This window comes from Tachyglossus aculeatus, chromosome 1, assembly GCF_015852505.1.
Source record: "Tachyglossus aculeatus isolate mTacAcu1 chromosome 1, mTacAcu1.pri, whole genome shotgun sequence".
Taxonomy (NCBI): Eukaryota; Metazoa; Chordata; class Mammalia; order Monotremata; family Tachyglossidae; genus Tachyglossus; species Tachyglossus aculeatus.
Window position 1 is genome coordinate 124,866,874 of NC_052066.1, and position 24,213 is coordinate 124,891,086.

The 24,213-nt window shown below is 41.3% G+C and overlaps 1 protein-coding gene across 1 annotated transcript in view; it reads left to right on the forward strand.

The window, feature by feature from the left end:
* The window catches only part of LMBRD1 (LMBR1 domain containing 1), a 153,352-nt gene extending 143,347 nt beyond the window's left edge, over positions 1-10,005 (forward strand). The window contains exons 15-16 of the mRNA XM_038743159.1: positions 9,393-9,484; positions 9,630-10,005. Of these exons, the coding sequence (XP_038599087.1) occupies positions 9,393-9,484; positions 9,630-9,740 (203 nt within the window). The 3' untranslated portion in view covers positions 9,741-10,005. The remainder of the gene's footprint in view (positions 1-9,392; positions 9,485-9,629) is intronic.
* The last annotated feature ends 14,208 nt before the right edge of the window (positions 10,006-24,213 follow it).

Consider the following 24,213-nt stretch of genomic DNA (forward strand, 5'->3'; position numbering starts at 1 on the left):
AATGATGATATTTATTAAGCGCTTACTATGTGCAAAGCACTGTTCTAAGCACTGGGGAGGTTAGAGGGTGATCAGGTTGTCCTACAGGGGGCTCACAGTCTTAATCCCCATTTTACAGATGAGGGAACTGAGGCACAGAGAAGTTAAGTGACTTTCCCAAAGTCACACAGCTGACAATTGGCAGAGCTGGGATTTGAACCCATCATCTCTGACTCCAAAGCCCAGGCTCTTTCCACTGAGCCACGCTGCTTCTCTTCACCACATAAGCTCCCTGGAACTCAGTTCTTATCATTGTCACCTAGATTAGATGGTCTTGGACCTTTCTCATTAGATCTGGGTCTGATGGGGGATTCTGTTGGCTTTCCTACAGTACCTGCATGAGACAGTTGGGCCATCAGCTTCTAATGATACCCCAACTTCTGCATGATCCTACTGCTCTTTCATGTTCTCTTCCCTCATTTCTGGACTATCTCAGCATATCTAGGCACACTGTATGAGTTTCAGGCCTTGGGCTGTATCTTCCAGGCCTTTGTCCTGTATTTTGAAAATTCACGTTTTAAGCTGACACCACCGAAGATTAAGTTCATCCATGAATGGTGTGTGGCCAAAAAGGTCAATGCAATATCCACATCTTGGATTGCAAAAATGTTGTGTTACATTTAACGTTAATGGATTCTTTTACCTCCTTGTCTCTTCCCATGCAAAGCTTTGGCTCAATGAGCCACTCTCTTGATGACACTGTGCCATGCAGGTTGGTCCTCAGCAACTGACTCCCTGTTTTCAGCTGGGATGTAGCATTATCTGAGGCTTTGTTTCACTATGTTCTTAAAACTTTTCACTTGCCCTTCTTGCCTTGTTTCCCAACCCTCCATACAACAGTATCCTGCTGTCCCCATTCTCCTCACATGTGCCACTCAGCATTGATGAGTTAAAGTGAACATAGCTTTCAATGCTAGGAGACTGATTACATTCCAGATCTTCATTATTCAGGGTCCTTTCATGGCATCTCTCGGACTCAGAGTAAGTGACGCTGGGTTGAAGGTGCCGGGTGTGACAAACCTAGATATGGTCTAGGACAAACAACCGTACAGAAGATTGTCCAACGCTACACCTCTGCAGACTGTTTGGTCTGAAGCCTGATGCCCCACTACTGTTTTCCAAGGGAAGTCCTAACTGTCCTGATTTTTTCCCTCTTTCTCTGTCACTGCTTTAGTGGTGAGTGTACTGTCTTGGTAGCAGAACTGTCAAGGCGTTTTGCTCTGTATTGCCAATATCATCAGCCTTTAGCACTTGCCCAATTTGGTGACGTGGTTTACAACCAGTTGCATGGGTTCCTGGGTATGGGTGTCTGGGGTGCAAGCGTGTGTACGTAGTGATTCTTGAATGGCTAATTCCAGGACTTTGGATGATGTTTGAAGTCAGTTAAGATAGAAGAGTTTCCCAGAGGTTCCAAAGCCTATACTGATACCTGCATCCAGGGCTCTAGTTGCATACTCCATGTTTGTACATATTTTTTTTACTGTATTTATTTATTTATTTATTTGTACATATCTATTCTATTTATTTTATTTTGTTAGTATGTTTGGTTTTGTTCTCTGTCTCCCCCTTTTAGACTGTGAGCCCACTGTTGGGTAGGGACTGTCTCTATATGTTGCCAATTTGTACTTCCCAAGCGCTTAGTACAGTGCTCTGCACATAGTAAGCGCTCAATAAATACGATTGATGATGATGATGATGATACTCCAGCATGTTGCATAGAACAAATTTAACAGAACTGGGCCCAGCATATCTCTGTTTTACTGCATCAGTGGGGAATAATTCTGACAGGGCAACCTCATCTCTAACTCAGCCAGCCATGCGGTAGTTTCAGAATCTTGAAGAAGTTGTGGAAAAGTGCTTGCCAGTAGGCAGAATTGCCATCAAAAAGTGGGTGACATCAGTCTCCAAGTTAATTTTGGAGGGCATTCTTTGTCCAGTTTTCCAAACGACATTTGCATACCAATAGTTTTGTCCTTTTTTTGTACACATCCTGAACAATATAGATTTTAAAAGATACAAGAGCTGTTAGTATGCACTTCTGGATCAGATTCATATATTATCAAATTTTGGTCTTTATGCTTTGAGTAAAATGTGTAGAAATTAAGTAAAAGGCACAATCATCTATGGGACCACAAAAATATACTTTTTCTAGAAGAGACTGAATGTTTCTTCAACTCCTGGCCAAACCTGTTCTTGTAGCCACTGTTTAAATTGATGACCTAATTTCTTTGAAAGAAAAGCCAAGTATTACTTGGAGTTGGAGTGCTATTTGCCCTTGCTAAATGAGATGCATTTTTGTGTATATCTTCCAGTTATACCACTTCATTTCATTAAAGCACTTTGAATATTTTAATGCATCAGGTGTCCCTCAATATGTCCCAGGGGGAACTTACTTAAGAAAGAGTGGACATTAAGAATGCAGGTCCCTGCAAAGAGGTGGTGACCCCATCAAAGTAGCCCTGTAGGAGGAGGGAAGCCCACTGTGAATCTGTGTGAATGGATGCATTTCTAAGAGATGACCTACCAGGTATTTAGTCATTTTGATGGGAGAAGGATACCACTGAGGTTATGAATATTTTTTTTTAATCTGACTCACCATTGGACCAAAATTAGAAAAGCTTTTACAGAAATCCAGGATATATGTGCAGCCAATCCTTGTGAGGGCTCAGTATTTATTGAACATCTCTGTGCAAAACTATTAAATGTTGAGAAGACACAATAGGAACACAATCCCTGCTCTCAAGGCATTTTTAATCTAGTTGAGTAAACACACAGAAATTACTTATGGGGGAGAAGTGGATAGGTATATTAGTGTTCAGTAGATTATGTAATTTGACTTGTATAGAAATGTGATGGGTGATTGCCCCGGCTATGCATGTATATATTTACAGACTGTTAAGGTTGTAGTTAGGGGGAGTATAATCAGTGATATAAGTGCTCACTCTTTAGACCACTGTATTAAGCATTTGGGAAAGTACAAGAAAGAATATGTAGACACAATTCTTATCTTTAAGGAGTACAACTTGTGAGAAAGAGAAATAATTTGGAAAAGATTTCTGAAAAGGGACTATCTCAAAAAAATTTAGAATAGAGAAAACTACTCTGTTGGATTTGAAAGGAGAGGAAGGTCTAGGCTGGGGGAAAGGTGTGAGCAATTGGTCAGTGGGTAGATACTAAGTAGATTAACCCGAGGAGAACTATGGGCAAGGAACAAGTCTACCAACTCTGTTATATTGTACTCTCCCAAGCACTTGGTACAGTGCTCTGTACCCAGTTGAGTAACTGGCACATAGTGCTTAACAAATATTATTATTATTATGCATTCAATAGCATCATTAATTGGCAAACTTTGAATGTAGTGGAGTAAACGTGAATAATTAGAAGGAAGAGATGGGGTGCTGTAAACCAGATGCTCAGGAGGATTAGTTGACAAAAAGCCACTGAGAGGTTAGCGAGTATGCTAAAAGTCCCCAGGCATACTACTTTTTTTTTTTTAATAGTATTAAGTGCTCACTGTGTGCCAGGCATGGGTTAGATACAAGCTAATCAAGGTGGACACAGTCCCTGTTCCACATGGGGATCACAGTCTTAATCCCCATTTTACAGATGAGGTAACCGAAGCACAGAGAATCAATCAATCAATCGTATTTATTGAGCGCTTACTGTGTGCAGAGGACTGTACTAAGCGCTTGGGAAGTACAAGTTGGCAACGTATAGAGACAGTCCCTACCCACCAGTGGGCTCACAGTCTAAAAGGGGGAGACAGAGAAGTTAAGTGATTTACCCAAGGTCACACAGCAAACAAGGGGCGAAGTCAGGGTTAGAACCCAGGTCATTCTGGCTCCAGTAGGCTCTGCCGCTTCTACTTTAACAGATGTCTTTTGATCAAAACTCTGGCAAGAGGCAACTGCCAGAGGCAGATTTGAAAAGTTATATGAAGAACAATCTTTACATAAACAACATGGAATAGCGTATTCATTTTAATCTACACCTGCACATATAGGTTTGGTCTGATCTGGTCCAGTCCGGTCCCAGGGTCTGAGGGCAGGGGAGGGGAATGCCCGGGGGAGGCGACCCCTCTCCTCCTCCCCCTCCCTTCCGCCCTACTTCCTTTCCCTCCCCACAGCACCTGTATATATGTCTGTACAGATTTATCACTCTATTTTACTTGTACATATTTAGTAGTCTATTCATTTTGTTTTGTCAATATGTGTTGTTTTGTTGTCTGTCTCCCCCTTCTAATAATAATAATGGCATTTATTAAGTGCTTACTATGTGCAAAGCACTGTTATAAGTGGTGGGAGGTTCCAAGGTGATCAGGTTGTCCCACAAGGGGCTCACAGTCTTAATCCCTGTTTTACAGATGAGGTAACTGAGGCCCGGAGAAGTTAAGTGACTTGCCCAAAGTCACACCGCTGACAATTGGCAGAGCTGGGATTTGAACCCATGATGTCTGACTCTCTCTTCGTCCCTTCAAAGCCTTCCTAAGAGCTCACCTCCTCCAGGAGGCCTTCCCAGATTGAGCCCCCTACTTCCTCTCCCCCTCCGCCCCCTCCCCCCCCCACCTCCTTCCCCTCCCCACAGCACCTGTATATATGTGTATATGTTTGTACGTATTTATTTATTCTATTTATTTTATTTTGTTCATATGCTTTGTTTTGTTGTCTGTCTCCCCCTTCTAGACTGTGAGCCTGCTGTTGGGTAGGGACCGTCTCTATATGTTGCCAACTTGTACTTCCCAAGCGCTTAGTTCAGTGCTCTGCACACAGTAAGCATTCAATAAATATGATTGAATGAATGAATGAACTGTTAGTAACATCTTATAGTAGTAATAATAATGGTAATAAGAATGTACCAGACCTCAAGTCTTCCTATTCCCAGGTCCTCTCTCATTCCGCTGGGCCACATTGTCCCCATCTCATTTAAATATATTAGGGACACGTGAATTCTCAACATCTATAGGGATTCCTCTAAAATTCTGTGCTTTAGTGATCATATCAGTTTTTAGGTAGTCAAAAGTCTAAATGATTTTTTAATGGTGTAGCATAAAAACCTATTTAGATTTAATAAGAGTTTTCAATGATCTGAAAGATAGAAATCATTTCCTAATGTTTTTATTAGCAGTTTATTGATAGAAATGATTGACTTTATGGCAATAAGCAGTCACTAAAATTGGCAGGATAAGCTACCTCAGCATTTTGTATTATCTAACTAAATAAGTATAGTAAGGAATGAACTTGTTGACTGAATTACAGCTCATATCATAGTGTTAACAAGTGACTCTGCTTTCTTTCCATCTCCAAGAGATTAGAATAAGGATGCTTATGTTTTGCAGGGTTTTATTTGGGGGCTAGGGGAAAGAGAAAATATCTCCGAAAAATAGTGAGAGGTTGTTTTTAAAGTTAATGGATTACTCTGAGCCACCTCTATACTCTCCCTTGCATGGTCAGCAGTGCATGTTGTGATATAGTTGTTGATTATTCATTTATTCATTCAGTCATATTTATTGAGCACTTACTGTATGCAGAGCACTGTACTAAGCGCTTGGGCAATACAAGTAGGCAACATATAGAGGCGGTCCCTACCCAACAACAGGCTCACCATTTTAAAGATTATCAAGGGTCTGGTCTGTGCCTGTGGAATAGAATCCACTATTATAAGCTTCTTGAGAGCAGTGAGTTTATCTCTGCTGTTTACCTCTCACAAGTCTTTGGGTAAGTCATTAAACTTAATCTGTGCCTCAGTTCCCTCATCTGGAAAATAGGGATTACTGCTGTGAGCCCCATATGGGATGTGAACTGTATCTACCTAATTAGCTTGAATCCACCCCATAGCTTACTGCAGTGCTAAACTATTTAAAAACTATTTTTAAAAGTCCTTAGTTCTTGCATCTGCTAAGTGATTGCACAGTGGTAATAATAGTATCTACTAAGAGCTCAGCAGCAGCAAACACTGCTCTCAATTGCTTCTGAGCCAGTTCCAAAAGTCATTGTTGTTTTATCTTCATTAAAACACTAAGGAATTTCAAAATCTGAGGAAAGGCAAACAAATTAAAACAAATTATGTGTAACATACCCCATTCTGTAGGCTGAAAGCTTGTTATGGGCAGGAAACAAGTCTGTCCATTCTCTTGTACTCTCCCAAATGCTTAGTACAGTGCTCTGCATATAGTAAGTGGTCAATAAATACCTTTGATTCCTTGCTGTGTGTGAAGAGTCAATCAGTATTAGTGCTCAGTGTGTTCAGAGCATTGTACTAAGCACTTAGGAGAATACAGTGCAACAGATTGGTAGTCATGTCTCCTGTAAATGAGGAGTTTACGTTTTAGAGGGAAAGACAGGGATTAAAATCAATTACAGATAGGTAAATAAATGCTATGAAGCAGAATGTGGGGTGAATACTAAGTGCTTAACATTTTGGAATCATTTCGTGTTTAACTTTCCCAATCTATGAAAATCTCATCCCCTTGCTTTAGGTTTCTGTGAAATTTTAAAAATTCATTCTAAATGTCTGTATTACTGTTCCCTAATCTGTCAGTACTTCAGACAATGAATCAATGGTATTTAAGTGCCTGCTGTGGGTAGAGGACTGTACTAAGTGCATGGGAGAGCACAGTATAGATCAATCAATCAATCAATCAATCGTATTTATTGAGCGCTTACTATGTGCAGAGCACTGTACTAAGCGCTTGGGAAGTACAAATTGGCATCACATAGAGACAGTCCCTACCCAACAGTGGGCTCACAGTCTAAAAGGGGGAGACAGAGAACAGAACCAAACATACCAACAAAATAAAATAAGTAGGATAGAAATGTACAAGTAAAATAAATAAATAAATAGATAAATAGAGTAATAAATATGTACAACCATATATACATATATACAGGTGCTGTGGGGAAGGGAAGGAGGTAAGACGGGAGGATGGAGAGGGGGACGAGGGGGAGAGGAAGGAAGGGGCTCAGTCTGGGAAGGCCTCCTGGAGGAGGTGAGCTCTCAGCAGGGCCTTGAAGGGAGGAAGAGAGCTAGCTTGGTGGATGGGCAGAGGGATTGGGGGCATTCCAGGCCCGGGGGATGACGTGGGCCGGGGGTCGATGGCGGGACAGGCGAGAGCGAGGTACAGTGAGGAGATTAGTGGTGGAGGAGCGGAGGGTGCGGGCTGGGCAGTAGAAGGAGAGAAGGGAGGTGAGGTAGGAGGGGGCGAGGTGATGGACAGCCTTGAAGCCCAGGGTGAGGAGTTTCTGCCTGATGCGCAGATTGATCGGTAGCCACTGGAGGTTTTTGAGGAGGGGAGTAATATGTCCAGAGCGTTTCTGGACAAAGATAATCCGGGCAGCAGCATGAAGTATGGATTGAAGTGGAGAGAGACACGAGGATGGGAGATCAGAGATCAGATTGTAGGCACATTCCCCCTCCACAAGCAGGTTGGGGTAATGGATAGCGCACAGGCCTCGGAATCAGAAGTCATGGGTTCTAATTCTAGCTCCAGCACTTGTCGGCTCTGTGATCTTGGGCAAGTCACTTCACTTCTCTGTGCCTCAGTTACCTCATTTGGAAAATGGGGATTAAGACTGTGGCCCCATGTGGGACAGAGACTATGTCCAACATGATTACCTTGTATCTGTACCAGTGCTTAAAAAAGTGCTTGGCATGTAGTAAGTGCTTAACAAATACCATAATTATTATTACGATGGTGATTATTATCATCACAAGGAATTTATAGTCTAAAGTGGGAGACGGACATTAAATTACAGGATGTTTAAAGGGTATAAATTCAAGTGTATAGGCCATGCAGAAGGGAGAGGGAGTAGGGGAAATGAGGGCTAATTGGGGAAGGGTCTCTTGGAGATGTGATTTTAGTAAAGCTTTGAAGGTGATGAGAGAGTTGGTCTGTCATATGAATGGGAAGGGAGTTCCAGGTCAGAGGGAGGACATGGGCAAGGGATTAGTCAGGTGTGAAGTGAGAGCAAGATATGGTAAGTGGGTTGGTGTTAGTGGAGTGAACTGTGTGCTGGATTGTAGTAGGCAATCAGCAAAGTAGAAGGGGAAGAACTGAATGAGTAAAGGCAGTGGTAAAGAATTTGTTTCTTGCTGTGAATGGGCAACCACTGGAGGTTCTTTAAGTTATGAGGAGACATGAACTGAATGTTTTTTAAAAAATGATCTGGGCAGCAGAGTGAAGTATGGACTGGAATTGGGATAGATGGGGATCAGCAAGGCGGATGATGGATTTGTCCAGGTGGGATAGAAGTGCTTGGATCAGCATGGTAGCTGTTTTAATGGAGAGAAAAGGGTAGATTTTAGAGATGTTGTGAAGGTAGAACTGATAGACCTGTCTACATGTTTTGTTTTGTTGTCTGTCTCCCCCTTCTAGACTGTGAGCCCGTTGTTGGGTAGGGACCGTCTCTATATGTTGCTGACTTGTACTTCCTAAGCGCTCTGTGCTCTGCACACAGTAAGTGCTCAATAAATACGATTGAATGAATGATAGTTTGAATAGAGTGTGTTGAATGGGAACTGAATCAAGGTTAATGCTTGTGAGAGAGGATAGTGGTGCCTGGGAAGATGAGGAATCTCAATTCTTTCAGCTGCCTCTGGCAAGATTTGGGGTGCTTTTTGGTTTTTTGGTTTTTTTACTCATGTTCAGTACATATTTGTGGCGGGGACTGTGTGTATTCTGATTCAATTGTATTCCGTTGTACTCTGATTCCACTGATAGTGAAAATTTCTTTTTCCCAGTAGAATATAAAATCTTTTGGACAGGCATGACTTGTCAGTTTCATTCCTAAAGTGCTCAGTACAGTTGCTGTAGGCACTCAGTAAGTAGCACTACTAGTCTAAATATATTTAATCACACAGGTTTAAAATATTCATTATAATTGTCAAGTTTTCTGTAGAGCCATTTGTACATCTTTCCTGTCCATATGCAGCTAGGCAACTGGGAACCTGCAGGTGGTGATTTTTTTCTCTCTCCATTGTATTGAGCTGTGGAAAATGTGCACGCTTTGTCAGTTCAGCAGTGATCACTTCAGGAGAAAAATTGGGCAGATCAAGTTGGTTGTGTTAGAGAAATATAGGTGATCTGCTATAAAATAAATTTGGGCCTCTGACCCTGACATTTTTAAGATGTGAAATTGATAGTCAAGACTCCTAATGGGTGATCTGTTAGGTATTTATCAACATTCTTTCACTTACTGTCCCTCTGTGTATATCTAGAATTCAGTATTTCAATAAAACACTTCTAATGTTTGTTCTACACTGCTACAAGATTTAGCTAATCTTCTCCAGCTCAGTACTAAAATATAACCCACTCTGTTCAATAAACTTACCAACTTATTTATCAATTTTGCTTGTAGATCAGTGCACTGTTACCCGGACATACCTGTTTCTTCACAAATTCTGGTTCTTCAGTGCGGCTTATTATTTTGGCAATTGGGCCTTCATTGCAGTAAGTAATGTCATCATATCTACTTATGTACATTCTTAGTCATATTATCTTCAGTGATGTACACAGTCTTTTAGGCAGTCAAAATGCATGCCATTCAGATTTATTTCACTCGAGATGGTTTAAAAAGAGTGATTTTTATTCACAGGTTTTCTTAATTGGATTGATCGTGTCTTGCTGTAAAGGGAAGAAATCAGTCATTGAAGGAGAAATTGATGCAGATGATTCTGAAATAAGTGATGATGAACCATCCACATGATCTGGTTGACCACCCCCAAATGTTTAAAAAATCGTAAATGTAAATATACATACAGTGTTAATTTGAATGTAGAGCAAATTTACTGGATTTCATTAAGTGAACATCTACATTGATAACATCTTAATGTTTTCTAGAGGGAACATTACTGTACCATAGCAAGACTGACACTGAAAGGACTTGGAATAGAATGTAAATATGAACCTATGGGTATTATGGAGGAATTGGGGATTTTTTTTCTGATGTAAAGGTGTGATTAAAATTTATCGAAAAGCTTTCCCAGAACTCATGGTGTCTTTTGTTCCCATTTTAAGACATCATAAATCACATGTAAGCCCATAGTTCTTTAATCATATGGAATTTTAAAGTGTCTAACCATTTAGGTCATAGTATAACAGCTGGTAAATAGTTTTAACTTCCAGTGAACTGTATCTTCTACTTGTGTAAAAATTAATGTCTAAACAAAGCATTTAATTGCCATTACCCAGCTGCTCATGAGCCAAATTTAAGATTCTTTTCTTCATAATGTAAAACACTGATCTGTAATATCTAATTGAATTTTTTAATTCAATTGATCAACAAATCTATTAATGGTTTAAATTACAGTTCTCTGATAGCATTTTCCTAATGCTTTGTATCAAGACATGGTGTATTTTAACTACCTTAATGCCTTCAAGTATCTAATGGTGCACACCAGGGTTTGTTGGCGGGGGGGGGGGCGGGGGGGGGGGGGTAGGAATTATCTGCATCTGTTGCCGAATTGTACTTTCCAAGCATTTGGTACAGTGCTCTGCACACTAAGTGTTCAATAAATAGGATTAAATATGTGAAATGGTAACATTGAGTCAGACAAAATACAACTTTATGTTAAATGCACTAGCTTTTAATTGTGAAGCGAGTCTAACAAATTTGTTACGTTAAATTATTTTTACATATCTTAAGATATAAATGCTTTCATTTCACTATATCTTTTCTGTTCAGTGATAATGCTATTGAGAGTGAGTGGTCTGGGTGTGTGGGAGAGATGGGTCTGGAATAATGGGCAAGAGGTGATTTGGCAGATTGGTGTGGAGTGGAGCTCTGATCTCCCTAATGGAAGAAATGAGAGAAGTAGTAATGACTCAAAGGAGCAAAATGAGGATACTGGAAATAAGACTGACCAAAAATGAAGATAGGGGGGAAATAAGTGAGAGGAAAAGGACTTGCGAGTAAAAAAACCAATAAGGCATCAAACAGTAAATTAATCATTTGATGAGCACTCACTGTTTTCAAAGCACTTTACTAAGTGCCTGGGAGAGTACAGTATAACAGCTGGTAAACCACATGACTCTTAATGGCAACAATACTCTGGAAGCTACTTAGGGTGCTTGGTTTTTTACTCTTCAACTGATAATGTTTAACTCAGAGGTACTTATGTTATCAAGGTTATAGCACCTCAGTCATAAAAAGTACTAAACCTAATCTTGTGGTGTGCTTATCATCAAGGGTCTGGATTCCAATTAAGAGTGCTTTGTGCCCAAAGTTGCTTCAGTGGATGTTTGTGCTTTTCAGTTGTTATCCTTAAAAGGAAAAATTGTGATTGCTGAAAACATATCATAAAAGAAGTTATGCAACCTTGAATTCACCACCTGCCCATGAGTAGAGTAATATCAGTAGGTCACTCTCCAATTAATAGTATTCACTATCCAGTTGATAGTATTTGAGCACTTATTTGTGCGGAACACATATTAAGCACTAAGTACAATAGTTAAAACACAATCCCTGTCCTTAAACTAACAGACTAGCAGGGGAGGTAGACAGTAAAATAAATTGCAGGTAGGGGCAAACAGCAGAGTTTTAAGATATGTATATTAAGTAGATATGTATATTAAGTGCTGTGGCGTGGAGAGGGTGGAATGAGAGCCCAGACTCAATCCTGGCTCCACTGTTTGTCTGCTGGGTGGGACCTTGGGCAGGTGACATCTCTGTGACTCAGTTACATTGTAAAGTGTGGATAAAGTCCTGTTTCCAATTTAGACTGAGTGCCATGTGAATCAGGGACTGTGTCCCAAGTGATCATCTTTTATCTACCCCAGTGCACATTAAACACTTAAATACCATTTTTTTAAAAAGTGCATAGAGGAAGTGGAAGTGTTGAAGTGGTGAAAGGGTTTTTTTTATGATATTTAAGCACTTACTCTATACTAAGTTCTAGTCTAAGGGATGCGGTAGATACTAGTTAATCAGACTGAATACGGTCCCTATCCCATATAAGAGGGAGAATAGGTATTGAATCTCCATTTTGCAGTTGAGGAAACAGAAGTTGTGATGTGTCCAAGATTGCACAGCAGGCAAGAGGCAGAGTGGTAATTAGAGCCCGTGTGTCTTCTGCTTCCCAAGCCCATGTCCACCCGTGACCTCATGGATAAGGAAAAATAGGGTTTGGAGATGATGGATTCTTCATCATTTTTGTAGGGCTGCTCTTCTGTCTCCCACCTCCTGTAGTTGTTACCCCAGTCTCAGTTCTGAGTCCCCTTCTATCTTTCATTTACAACCACTTTCTTGATGAACTCATTTGCTTCCATGGCTTCAACAACCATCTCTATATGGATGATTCCCAAATCTACATATCCAGCCCTGATAGGCCTCCATCTCTGTAGTCTCTAATTTCCTCCTACCTTCGGGATATCTCTATATGGTTGTCCTGATACCTCAAACTTAATATGTCCAAAACAGAACTCCTCATCTTCCCACCTAAACCCTTTTCTTCCTGTGACTGTCCCATCATTGCAGATAGTGCCACCATCCTCCCTGCCTCAAGAGCCTGTGCTCTCTTGGCATCATCTATTCATCTCTACTACTCATCTCTTGAGAAGCCGCGTGGCTTAGTGGAAAGAGTGCAGGCTTGGGAGTCAGAGGATGTGGGTTCTAATCCCGGCCCTGCCACTTGTCTGTTGTGTGACCTTGGGCCAGCCACTTCACTTCTCTGTTTCTGTAACCTCATCCGTAAAATGGGGATTAAGATTGTGAGCCCCACATGGGGCAACCTGATTACCTGGTAGCACTTAGAACAGTGCTTGGCACATAGTAAGCGCTTAACAAATACCATAATTACTATTATAATTATTATTATTATCTCTCTCACTCAAGCCAGTATTCAAACTGTCAGTAAACGTTGTTGGTTATACCTTGTCAACGTTGTTAAAATCTACCTTTTTTTCTCCATCTAAACTGCTATCACAATGATCTAAGTACTTATCCCACCTTAATTACCACATCAGCCTCCTTGTTGACCCCCGCGTCCTATCTATCTTCTCTCCAGTCCATACTTCACTCTGTTGCCTGAATCATTTTTCTACTAAAGCATTGAATCCATGTTTCTGTTTTTCTTTAGAACTTCCAGTGGTTGCCTATCCACCTCTGCATTAAATATAAATTCCTCTTTATCATCACTTTTAAAGCACTCAATCAGCTTGCCCCCTCCTACCTTGCCTTTCTGATCTACTACAACCCAACTGAGAAGCAGTGTGGGTTTACTGGCAGGAGATGGGCTTGGAAGTCAGAGGATGTGGGTTTTAGTTCCAGCTCCACCACTTGTCAGCTGTGTGACATGAGCCAGCCACTTCACATCTCTGGGCCTGTTACCTCATCTGTAAAATGGGGATTAAGACTGTGATTTTAGAAGGATTTGAAGGTGGGTAGAGTGAAAAGGGTGGGAGTTCCAGGCTAGAGGGAGAATATAATACACAAATTATTGGCAGCAAGATAAGCAAGATTCATTGAGTAGAGGCATTAGAGGAGTGAGGTGTAAGAATTTGTCAGTGTCTGGTAAAAATAAGAACAAGCTAACTGGACAGAGAATTAGAACCATTAGCGCTTAGTACAGTGCTCTGCACACAGTAAGTGCTCAATAAATGGTTGAATGAATAAATGAATGAACCATTAAACGGTAATTAAAGTAGCATGGCCTAGTGGCAAAAGCACGGGCTTTTCCATGCTTGGTTCCATACAGTCAAAAGCAGAGGACTGTGTTCTAACCCTGCCTCTGCCACTTGACTGCTGTGTGACCCTGGGCAAGTCGCAACTTCTCTGTTTCCTCCACTGTGAAATGGGAATGGAATACCTGTTTTCCATCCTATTTAGACTTTGAGCCCTATATGGGACAGAGATTGTGTCCTACCTGATTATTTTAAATCTATCCCAGTGCTTAGAACAAGTACAGTACAGTGCTCTACACATAGTAAGCACTCAATAAATACGATTGAGTGAACATCGTATGCACTTAACAAATGCCATTAAACAAAATGATATTTGCAGAGCAGTCTATTAAATTTTCATTTAAAATTCCAGGTCTTTCCATCACAAAGTGAAACTTTCAAAAGGGCTCAATTACTAAGTGGATTTCATAATTGTCTTCCTTTGCTTTTCATTAAGAAATTTGGGTTTTTTTGTGAATTTATATTATCCTTTTTAAAATTCAAGGATAAGGAATGAAAACTTATGAACTTTTTACAAATTTATGGTGACAAATGCATTTAGATGTATTTATCAGGACAAAACCCTTAATAGAAATAAGGAATTTTTTTCTTGTTCTGTATAATCTGGGGAGGTTAAGCTCATTATATACACATTGCTTGAAACTTGTCTTTTAAGTCACTCCATTGTAAGCTCCATGGGCAGAAATCGTGTACCAACTCTACCGTACTCTCCCATATATTTAGTACAGTGTGTTGCATACACTAAGAGCTCAATATATACTTCTTTTTTAAAATAGCAAGATTATGATCCAGATACTGAGAAACCTTGTCTGTCAAATATTTACGTGGCTTTGGAGTGACCTGGAACTATTATAGAAGCATTGAATTGAATGAAGTGATCAAGAGGGACCTATGGTCTCTTGCAGTTCCCCATTATGGGAATCCCTTGGTGCCTCGCATGGCCCCAGTGTTCCAATCAATCAATCAATCAATCGTATTTATTGAGCGCTTACTATGTGCAGAGCACTGTTCCAGTTTGCTCCAAAAATGTCTTGAGAATGGGAGAATACTTAGTTTTCTCTCACCTCATTCTGAAACTTCTCTGAGTGTCTAATATCAAAAAAACCCCTTTACCATTGGCTTTAAAGCACTCAAATCACCTTTCCTTCTCCTACCTTACCTTGCTGCTGTCCTTCTACAACAGCTTGCATCATGCTCCTCTAATGCCAACTCACTATTCCTTGATCTCATCTATCTTGCTGCTGACATGCCTCAGTGGAAAGAACCTGGGCTTTGGAGTCAGAGGTCATGGGTTCAAATCCCTGCTCTGCCACTTGTCTGCTGTGTGACTTTGGGCAGGTCACTTCACTTCTCTGGGCCTCAGTTCCCCCATCTGTCAAATGGGGATGAAGACTGTGAGCCCCACGTGGGACAACCTGATCACTTTGTAACCTCCCCAGTGCTTAGAACGGTCTTTGCACATAGTAAACACTTAACAAATGCCATCATTAGCATTAGTATTATTACTCATGTCTCACCATTGGCTTTAAAGCACTCCATCACCTCGCCCACTCATGCCTCACCTCACCTCACTTCTCTCCTTCTACAGCCCAGCCCACACCCTCCGCTCCTCTGTCGCTAACATCCTCACTGTGCCTCCTTCTCGCCTGTCTTGCTGCCAACCCCTGGTCCACGTCCTACCTCTGCCTGAAACACCCTCCCTCCTCAAATCTGCCAGTTACTCTCCCCCCCACTTCAAGGCCTTACTGAAGACACATCTCCTCCAAGAGGCCTTCCCAGATTGTCTCACTTTTCCTCAGCTCCCACTCTCTTTTGCGTCACCCTGACTTACTCCCTCTGCTTTTCCCCCCTCCCTGCCCCACAGCACTTTTGTATATACCTGTAATTTTACTTTATTTATATTGATGTTTATGGGTATTGATGTCTGTCTCCCTCCCTCTAGACTGTGAGCTCACTGTGGGCAGGGATTATCTCTATTGTTGTAGTGTACTTTCCCAAGCGCTTAGTACAGTGCTCTGTACACAGTAAGCACTCAATAAATATGATTGACTGAATGAACGCCCTGCCTTTGTCCTGGAATGCTCTCTCTCTTCATAGCCGATGGACAATTATTTTCACTTCCTTCGAAGCCTTATTGAAGGCACCTCTCCAAAAAGCTTCTCTAAATCATTTCTTCTTTTCTGACTCCCTTCTGCATTTGGATTTGCCCTTTCTATTCACCCACCCTCTGCCCCACAGAACTTATGTACACTTAGAGAAGCAGCATGGCTCAGTGGAAAGAGCACGGGCTTTGGAGTCAGAGGTCATGGGTTCAAATCCTGGCTCTGCCAATTGTCAGCTGTATGACTTTGGGCAAGTCACTTAACTTCTCTGTGCTTCAGTTCCCTCATCTGTAAAATGGGGATTAAGATTGTGAGCCCCCCGTGGGACAACCTTATCACCTTGTAACTTCCCCAGCGCTTGGAACAGTGCTTTGCACATAGCACTTTATAAATGTCATTATTGTTATATCTGCAATTTATTTATATTAATGTCCTTCTCATCCTCTACATTGTAAGCTCATTGTGGACAGGGACCGTTTCTATGAACTCTGTTACAGTGTTATAATGTACTCTCCCAAACACTTAGTATGGTGCTTTGCACTCAGTGCTCAATAAATACAATTGATTGGTAGGGGATAATAATAATGATGGTATTTATTAAGCGATTACTATGTGCAAAGCACTGTTCTAAGTGCTGGGTAATGCTCTAGTCCAACTGGGGTCATGGTCTGGAGTACAGATTGGAGTCTCCCTGTGGCTTCTGGCCAGGAGTGATAGGTGAGCTGCAGTAGGACAAATCAAAAGTTTATACATGTTCTCCTAAATGACTTTATTCATTTATTAAATCATATTTATTGAGTGCTTACTGTGTGCAGTGCCCTGTACTAAGTGCTTAGAAAATCCAATAGTGTACTTGGATCTGTACTCTAATATTGATATTTACTTGATATAATTCACTTGATATTCAGTTGACATTCATCCCATCCTCAGATACACAGCACTTATGTACATATCCATAATTTATTTGTCTATATGCCTCTAGACTGTAAATTCCTTATGGGCAAAGAACATGCCCACCAACTCTGTTGTAGTCTCCCAAGTGCTTAGTACAGTGCTCTGTACCCAATAAGCTTTCAATAAGTACTATTGATTGAATGACTTGCTGGGTGATTTTTGGATAAAATTTCACTTTCTCTGAGCATAATTGTCCTCCCATGAGAAACAGAAATAAATTTCCTTGCTTTAGGATTTTACATAATTATTTGACACTCATAAAGCTAACTGCTCATCAAAGATGTGTGGAGGCTTTAAAATATATGATCAAAAATGAGCAGTAAATTAATGCCTTGTGCTTTGTGCCACCCACATTCTTCTTTGTCTTAAGCAGCATATGAAATTACAGCTTAACAGGAATTAAACATCTTCTAGATTGGAGAAAAGCCCAAAGTTATTCTTCAGTTTATTCAATTCCAGTACTTTCATATGAAATCTGACAGCACTGCTGTGGTAGATGACAGTAGAAGAAATTGTTTGGTAACAACTTAATTTTGGTTTAGTCTGACCTTGGAGAATTAAGTTTCACTCACCAGAAATTATTTAATGACATTTTCTGGGATTGATTTTTGGTTTGTAAGTCTATAAGTGGTATGCTTCTAATTTCCGATTTTTTCCATCACATCATAGGGCCACCTTCTTGGGTCCAATTTCTAACTGAAGTGAAGAAACCCAGAATATAACAGCCTGCTTTTTTCCCCTCTTGCCATCCCAGTTTTTTATAGTCACTTGAGAATTTGTGTCATCCAAATGACAGGGACCTTGACATTCTATATTCTAGCTCCTTGTCTCTGAGCAGGTGTGTGCTTAAGTCATTTAAGCTTAAGCAGCAGCGTGGCTCAGTGGAATGAGCATGGGCTTTGGAGTCAGTGGTCATGGGTTCAAATTCTGGCTCCACCAATTGTCAGCTGTGTGACTTTAGGCAAGTTACTTCTCTGTGCCTCAGTTCCCTCATCTGTAAAATGGGGATTGACTGTGAGCCCCCATGGAACAACCTGATCACTTTGTAGCCTCCCCAGCACTTAGAACAGTACTTTGCACATAGTAAGTGTTTAATAAATGTCATTATTATTATTATTATTAAGAGAGATGGTGGTTTGCCCTGTTTATAAATTATCCAGAGGATTCCCTAACCTGTTCAAATGTTCAAGTTGCCTTTACACTCTCTAGCTAACTCAGAGTATGTACTGTTTTTTTTCCCCCTCAAGCTTTCTTTAGGACTGGCTTAATCTGAGTTTAATTCTTGTTTATGTACTTTTAGAAGCAGCGTGGCTCAGTGGAATAGAGCCCGGGCTTTGGAGTCAGAGGTCATGGGTTCAAACCCCGGCTCCGCCAATTGTCAGCTTTGTGACTTTAGGCAAGTCACTTAACTTCTCTGTGCCTCAGTCCCTCATCTGTAAAATGGGGATTGAGACTGTGAGCCCCACGTGGGACAACCTGATCACCTTGTAACCTCCCCAGTGCTTAGAACAGTGCTTTGCACATAGTAAGCGCTTAATAAATACCATTATTATTATTATTATTATTTTAGCAAAAATTCCCATAGCTCTTGTTAATTGAAGATTTAATTCATTTTTAAACTTTGGAAATTTCAGGAAAAGATGAAAAATTTTCTTTGAGCCTAGATGTAAAGTGGTTCAAACACATTCCACCTTCTTAAAGTATTCCCATGCTGACCAATAATAATTCTTCACAACATCTTTCTTCCTTTGGTTCTACTTGGACAATGTTGAGTTTGCAGTGGTCTTGACTGTTTCTCCCTTCCCCTTCATTTGGCTAACTTTTGTGAGTGACCTAGAATGAAGAATCTAAACTCTTTTATTACTTAAACATTCAGCGTTACTGCAAAATTTGGAATATTGAAATGTAATAATAGTGCTAGAGGATTCTTTCAAGGGGAGATCACAGAACCCCTGGATTCATTCTTTCCACCTTCTAAGAACACCTACTCCTATTCTTCACTCAGGAACACAAATGTACGGCTTTGTTAGACTCCCACAACAAATCACTTTGTTTGGATTCTTTCAATTAAAACATTAATTTGCAGTTTGCCCCTCGTATCTACTCCTATGATTGGTTCCCCCAGGTAGGATATGATTGGTGGGCAAATGTGCATTTTGAGTATTTGCCATCATCTGATCTGTGGGAAAATCTGTTTGTCCAATGCCTCAATCCCCTCTGGTTGTTAATGTGGGAGAGTGGGTACAGCTGGCACTCAACGCAAGCCCCTCTGGTTTCAAACACAGGAGGGTGGATATGGTGGGCACTCATCACCTATTATATCATGGTCCTATGCTCTTAACCGTAGTAAAAACAAACTGCAGAGGGTGGGAGGATTGTGGAGCAGAGCATCATACACAGGTGCTTGGGACCCATCTGAACCCTGGAGTTGGGTACAATGGACATTTTGGGACAACCAGATTGCAGGAACTGGATTTTGGGGTTGAAGTGTCAATTGATTTCTGGTAATAAGCTGTAACCAAATATGAGGGAAAGCAGAAAATATTCTTCTCTGTGGAAAAGAAAATTGTTCGTTTTTTTTTCCTTGCTGGAACCAGTATTTGTAGGAGGGAGAGATGAGCAGACAGTAAGCTGCAGGCAAGTGGGAGGGAAAGCAATCAATCCCATTTATTGAGCATTTTCTGTGTTCAGAGAATTGTACTGAGCACTACATCGAACTGCAATATAGCAAAGTTGGTAGACACATTCCTTGCCCACCATGAGTTTACAGTCTAGAAGGGGAGACAGTCACTAATATAAATATATAATGGATATGTACATAAGTGCTTGGGCTGGGGTTAGGTGAATAAAGAGAGTAAATCAGGACAGCACAGAAGGGAGTGGGAAAAGAGGAAATGAGGGCTTAGTCAGGGAAGGCCTCATGGAGGTGTGCCTTCAATAAGGCTTTGAAGCTGGAGAGAATAATTCTCAATTCTGAAGAGGCATTCCTGGCCAGAGGCAGGACAAAGGCAAGAGTTCGGTGGTGAGATGGACAAGATCGAGGTATGGTGAGTAGTTTGGCATTAGACAAGTGTAGTGTGTGGGCTGGGTTGTAGTAGGAGAGCAGTGAAGTGAGGTGGGAGGGGGCAATGTGATTGAGTGCTTTAAAACTGTTGGTAAAGAGTTTCTGTTTGATGTGGAGGTGGATGGGCAACCATTGGAGGTTCTTGAGGAGTGAGGAAAGATGGTCTTAACATTTTTGTAGAAAAATGATCTGAGCAGTAGAGTGAAGTATGGACAGAAGTTGAGAGAGACAGGAGGAAGGGAGGTCAGCAAGGTGGCTGCTACAGTAATTCAGGCAGAATAGGGTAATTCCTTGGATTAACATGGTTGCAGTTAGGAGAGGAAAGGACATATTTTAGCAATGTTGTGAAAGTTGAATTGACAGGATTAAGTGGTAGATTAAATATTTAGGTTGAATGTGAGAGATGAGTCAAGGATAACACCTAGGTTGTAGGCTTGTGAGACAAGCAAAAAAAATTATTTTCTCCAAAACGCATGCAGCATTTTTTTTCCTTGCTAGGACCAGGGCCACTCAGGAGGAAGGAGAAAGGAAAGCAGATAATAAACTGTAAATTTATGTCCATAAAGTGAGGCTGACTACAGGTTACCTTCTGCTCCTTAACTTCCATCTTCAGTCAAGGCTTCTCCTGCTCTGCTTTCTAATTTGCTTTGAGTTGCCCTCCAGTTTTTTCTTAAAAAAAAAAAAGTTTCTCTGCATCCCACTGCAGCCTCCAGGGATTACCTAATTCGCCTACTCCTCTTCCTACCCAAACTCCTCTAAAGGATTATATCCCCCAGCTTCCTCCTAATTCAACTCCCTTCTTGATCAGTGTGTTTTCTGTCTCCTTCACCCAGCTATGACTGCACTCTTCAAGGTCACCAGTGACTTCCTCCTTTATCCTTATCCTACTTGATCTTTCAGATGCCTTTGACACAGTGGATCACTCCTGCTGGAAACACTCTCTAATTATAATTTTACCACTATAACTCTCCTGGTATTCCTTCCTGCCTTTTTTGGCTGCTCTTTCTCAGTCTCCTTTGCTGGCTTCTCTTCCAACTTCTCCCCCTCTAACTGTAGCTGTCCTCTGTGGCTAATCTCAGTTTTCAACTCGTTTCACATTGTACTCACTAACTCTGAGAGCACATCTTGTCCCACAGTTTTTGATTGCATCATAAACCCTTGGGATGGCCGTGGTAGCTGCTGAAGCGGTGACTAGCTTCAGTTTTGACTCTAGGACTTGAGGCATAAAGAGCCTAAAACCTGTTCCTTTAACCATAGTACCCTTTTTTTTTTTGCTTTTATGTGGCATAATTGCTCATTGCTTTTTATATTTGGCTGCTTTATTGTTCATAATAATAATAATAATGACATTTATTAAGTTCTTACTATGTGCAAAGCACTGTTCTAAGCGCTGGAGAGGTTACAAGGTGATCAGGTTGTCCAACGGGGGGCTCACAGTCTTAATCCCCATTTTACAGATGAGGTAACTGAGGCACAGAGAAGTTAAGTGACTTGCTCAAAGTCACACCACTGACAGTTGGCAGAGCAGGGATTTGAACCCATGACCTCTGACTCCAAAACCCATGCTCTTTCCACTGAGCCACGCTGTTCATCTAAGTCACTAGTCCCTTTTCCTGCCTTATTTGCTTAGATTGTGAGCCCCCCATGGCTAGGGACCATGTCTTATTCATACCTGTGTACTCTTTGCCAGCACTTAAGGCAGCACTCTGCACACAGAAGGCACTTAATAAAAATTTACACTACTACTATTTTATGCAGATGATTCCCAAATGTATTTATCAAGCTCTAATGATTCTTCCCATTTACAATCTTACATTTTTTCCTTCTTCCAAAGCATCTCTCTGTATGCAGTAAGCGCTCAATAAAAACTAGTGAATGAATCTCTATATGGATGTCCTGCATGCAGCTTAAGCGCAATATGTCCAAAATAGAACTATTCATCTTCCTACTCACATTCATTCATTCATTCAATTGTATTTATTGAGCGCTTACTGTGTGTAGAGCACTGTACTAAGCGTTTGGAAAGTAAAAGTTGGCAACATATAGAGACGGTCCCTACCCAACAATGGGCTCACAGTCTAGAAGGGAGAGACAGACAAAAACACATGTGGACAGGTGTCATCAGAATAAATAGAAGTAAAGCTAGATGCACATCATTATCAAAATAAATAGAATGGTAAATATGTACAATTAAAATAGAGTAATAAATCTGTACAAACATATATACAGGTGCTGTGGGGAAGGGAAGGAGGTAGGGCGGGGGGAAGAGGAAAGAGGGGGTTCAGTCTGGAAAGGCCTCCTGTAGGAGGTGAGCTCTCATTAGGGAGAGGAAAGGGTGGATCTTGGAGATGTTTCGGAGATGAGACCAGCAGGTTTTGGTGATGGATTGGATGTGAGGGGTGAACGAGAGAGCAGAGTCAAGGATGACACCAAGGTTGCGGGCTTGTGAGACGGGAAGGATGGTAGTGCCATCAACAGTGATGGGAAAGTTAGGGAGGGGGCAGGATTTGGGAGGGAAGATAAGGAGTTCAGTCTTGGACATATTGAGTTTTAGATGGCTGGCAGGCATCCAGATGGAGATGTCCTGAAGGCAGGAGGAGACCCGAGCCTGAAGGGAGGGAGAGAGAGCAGGGGCGGAGATGTAGATTTGGGTGTCATCAGAGTACAGATGATAGTTGAAGCCGTGGGAGTGAATGAGTTCACCAAGGAAGTGAGTGTAGATCGAGAACAGAAGGGGACCAAGAACTGACCCTTGAGGAACCCCTACAGTAAGGGGATATGAGGGGGAGGAGGAGCCCGCAAAGGAGACTGAGAATGAACGGCCAGAGAGATAACAGGAGAACCAGGAGAGGATGGAGTTTGTGAAGCCAAAGTTGGATAGCGTTTAGAGGAAAAGGGGGTGGTCCACAGTGTCGAAGGCAGCTGAGAGGTCAAGAAGGATTAGGATGGAGTAGGAGCCGTTGGATGTGGCAAGCAGGAGGTCATTGGTGACCTTTGAGAGGGCAATTTTGGTGGAATGTAGGCGATGGAAGCCAGATTGGAGGAGGTCGAGGAGAGAGTTGGTGTTGAGGAATTTGAGGCAGCGGATGTCAGAGTTGACACCACCACCATCCTCCTTGTCTCCAAAAATCAGTCAATCAATCACTAGAGCACAGGCTTTGGAGTCAGAAGGACTTGTATTCTAATTCTGACTCTGCCGATTGTCAGCTGTGTGACCTTGGGTGAATCACTTAACTTCTCCGTACCTGTTACCGCATCTGAAAATGGGGATTGAGACTTTGGGTCAGAGCCTTTGTCCAGTCTGATTAGTTTGAATCTACTCCAATGCTCCAAACAGTGCTTGATACATTGTCAGCACTTAACAAATACCATCATTTACTGAGCACTTACTATGTGTAGAGCACTGTATTAAGTGCATGGGAGGGTCTCACTGGGTCAGTGCTTATATTCAATCTGTTGTTAAAACTTGTAGGATTTTCCTCCACAACATTTCTCAGATCTGCCCCTTCCTCTCCAACCCAGTGACCACCATGTTATCATGGGCCCTCATCATATCTTTGCAAGGCACTTTCATTATCTTCCTTACTTCTCTTTCTGCCTGAGACTCCTCACCACTCCAGCCTGTACTTGGCTATACAGCGTGTCACTTTTATAAAATAATAATAATAATGTTATTTGATAAACACTTACTATGTGCCAAGCACTGTTCTAAGTACTGGGGTAGATATAAGGTAATCAGGTTGTCCCATGTTGGGCTCATACTATTCATCCCCATTTTGTAGATGAGGTAACTGAGGCATAGAAACATGGTGACTTGCCTAAGTTCACAAAGCAGACAAGTGGCGGGGTCGGGATTAGAACCCACATCTTCTGACTCCCAAGCCCGTGCTCTTTCCACTGAGCCATGCTGCTTCTCAGAAGCAGCTTCTCAATAAATGCAATTGTTTGACCTTATCAGATCTTTGATTGGCATAGCACTCTAGCTCCCCGTTACCAAATTTACTTTCCCATATGCAGTATAGGAAAAATGAAACTTTGAAATTATCACCTTCACAAAAATATGACTTCTATAAAACATTTTGTTTACCAGAAGAAAAGACTGGTGGATGTACAATTTTTCTGGGACTTTTGACAGTGACTATAGCTACAACTTAGAAGGAAACAATGGAACTGTTTACATTGTTCAATAAATCGTGTTCAATTTTTTGACATTTTGTCTCCCCCCGCCTCAACACACACTCCAAGCTCACTCCAATGCCAGTTGTAATTGGCAGTCACTTTATAGGTGAGAGTTCTTCCCGAAATGAGGTAGAAACTGTGATGAATCACTAGTGCTGCACCGGTTATTTGGCAAGGAAAGAAACATTTATTTTCGTGTG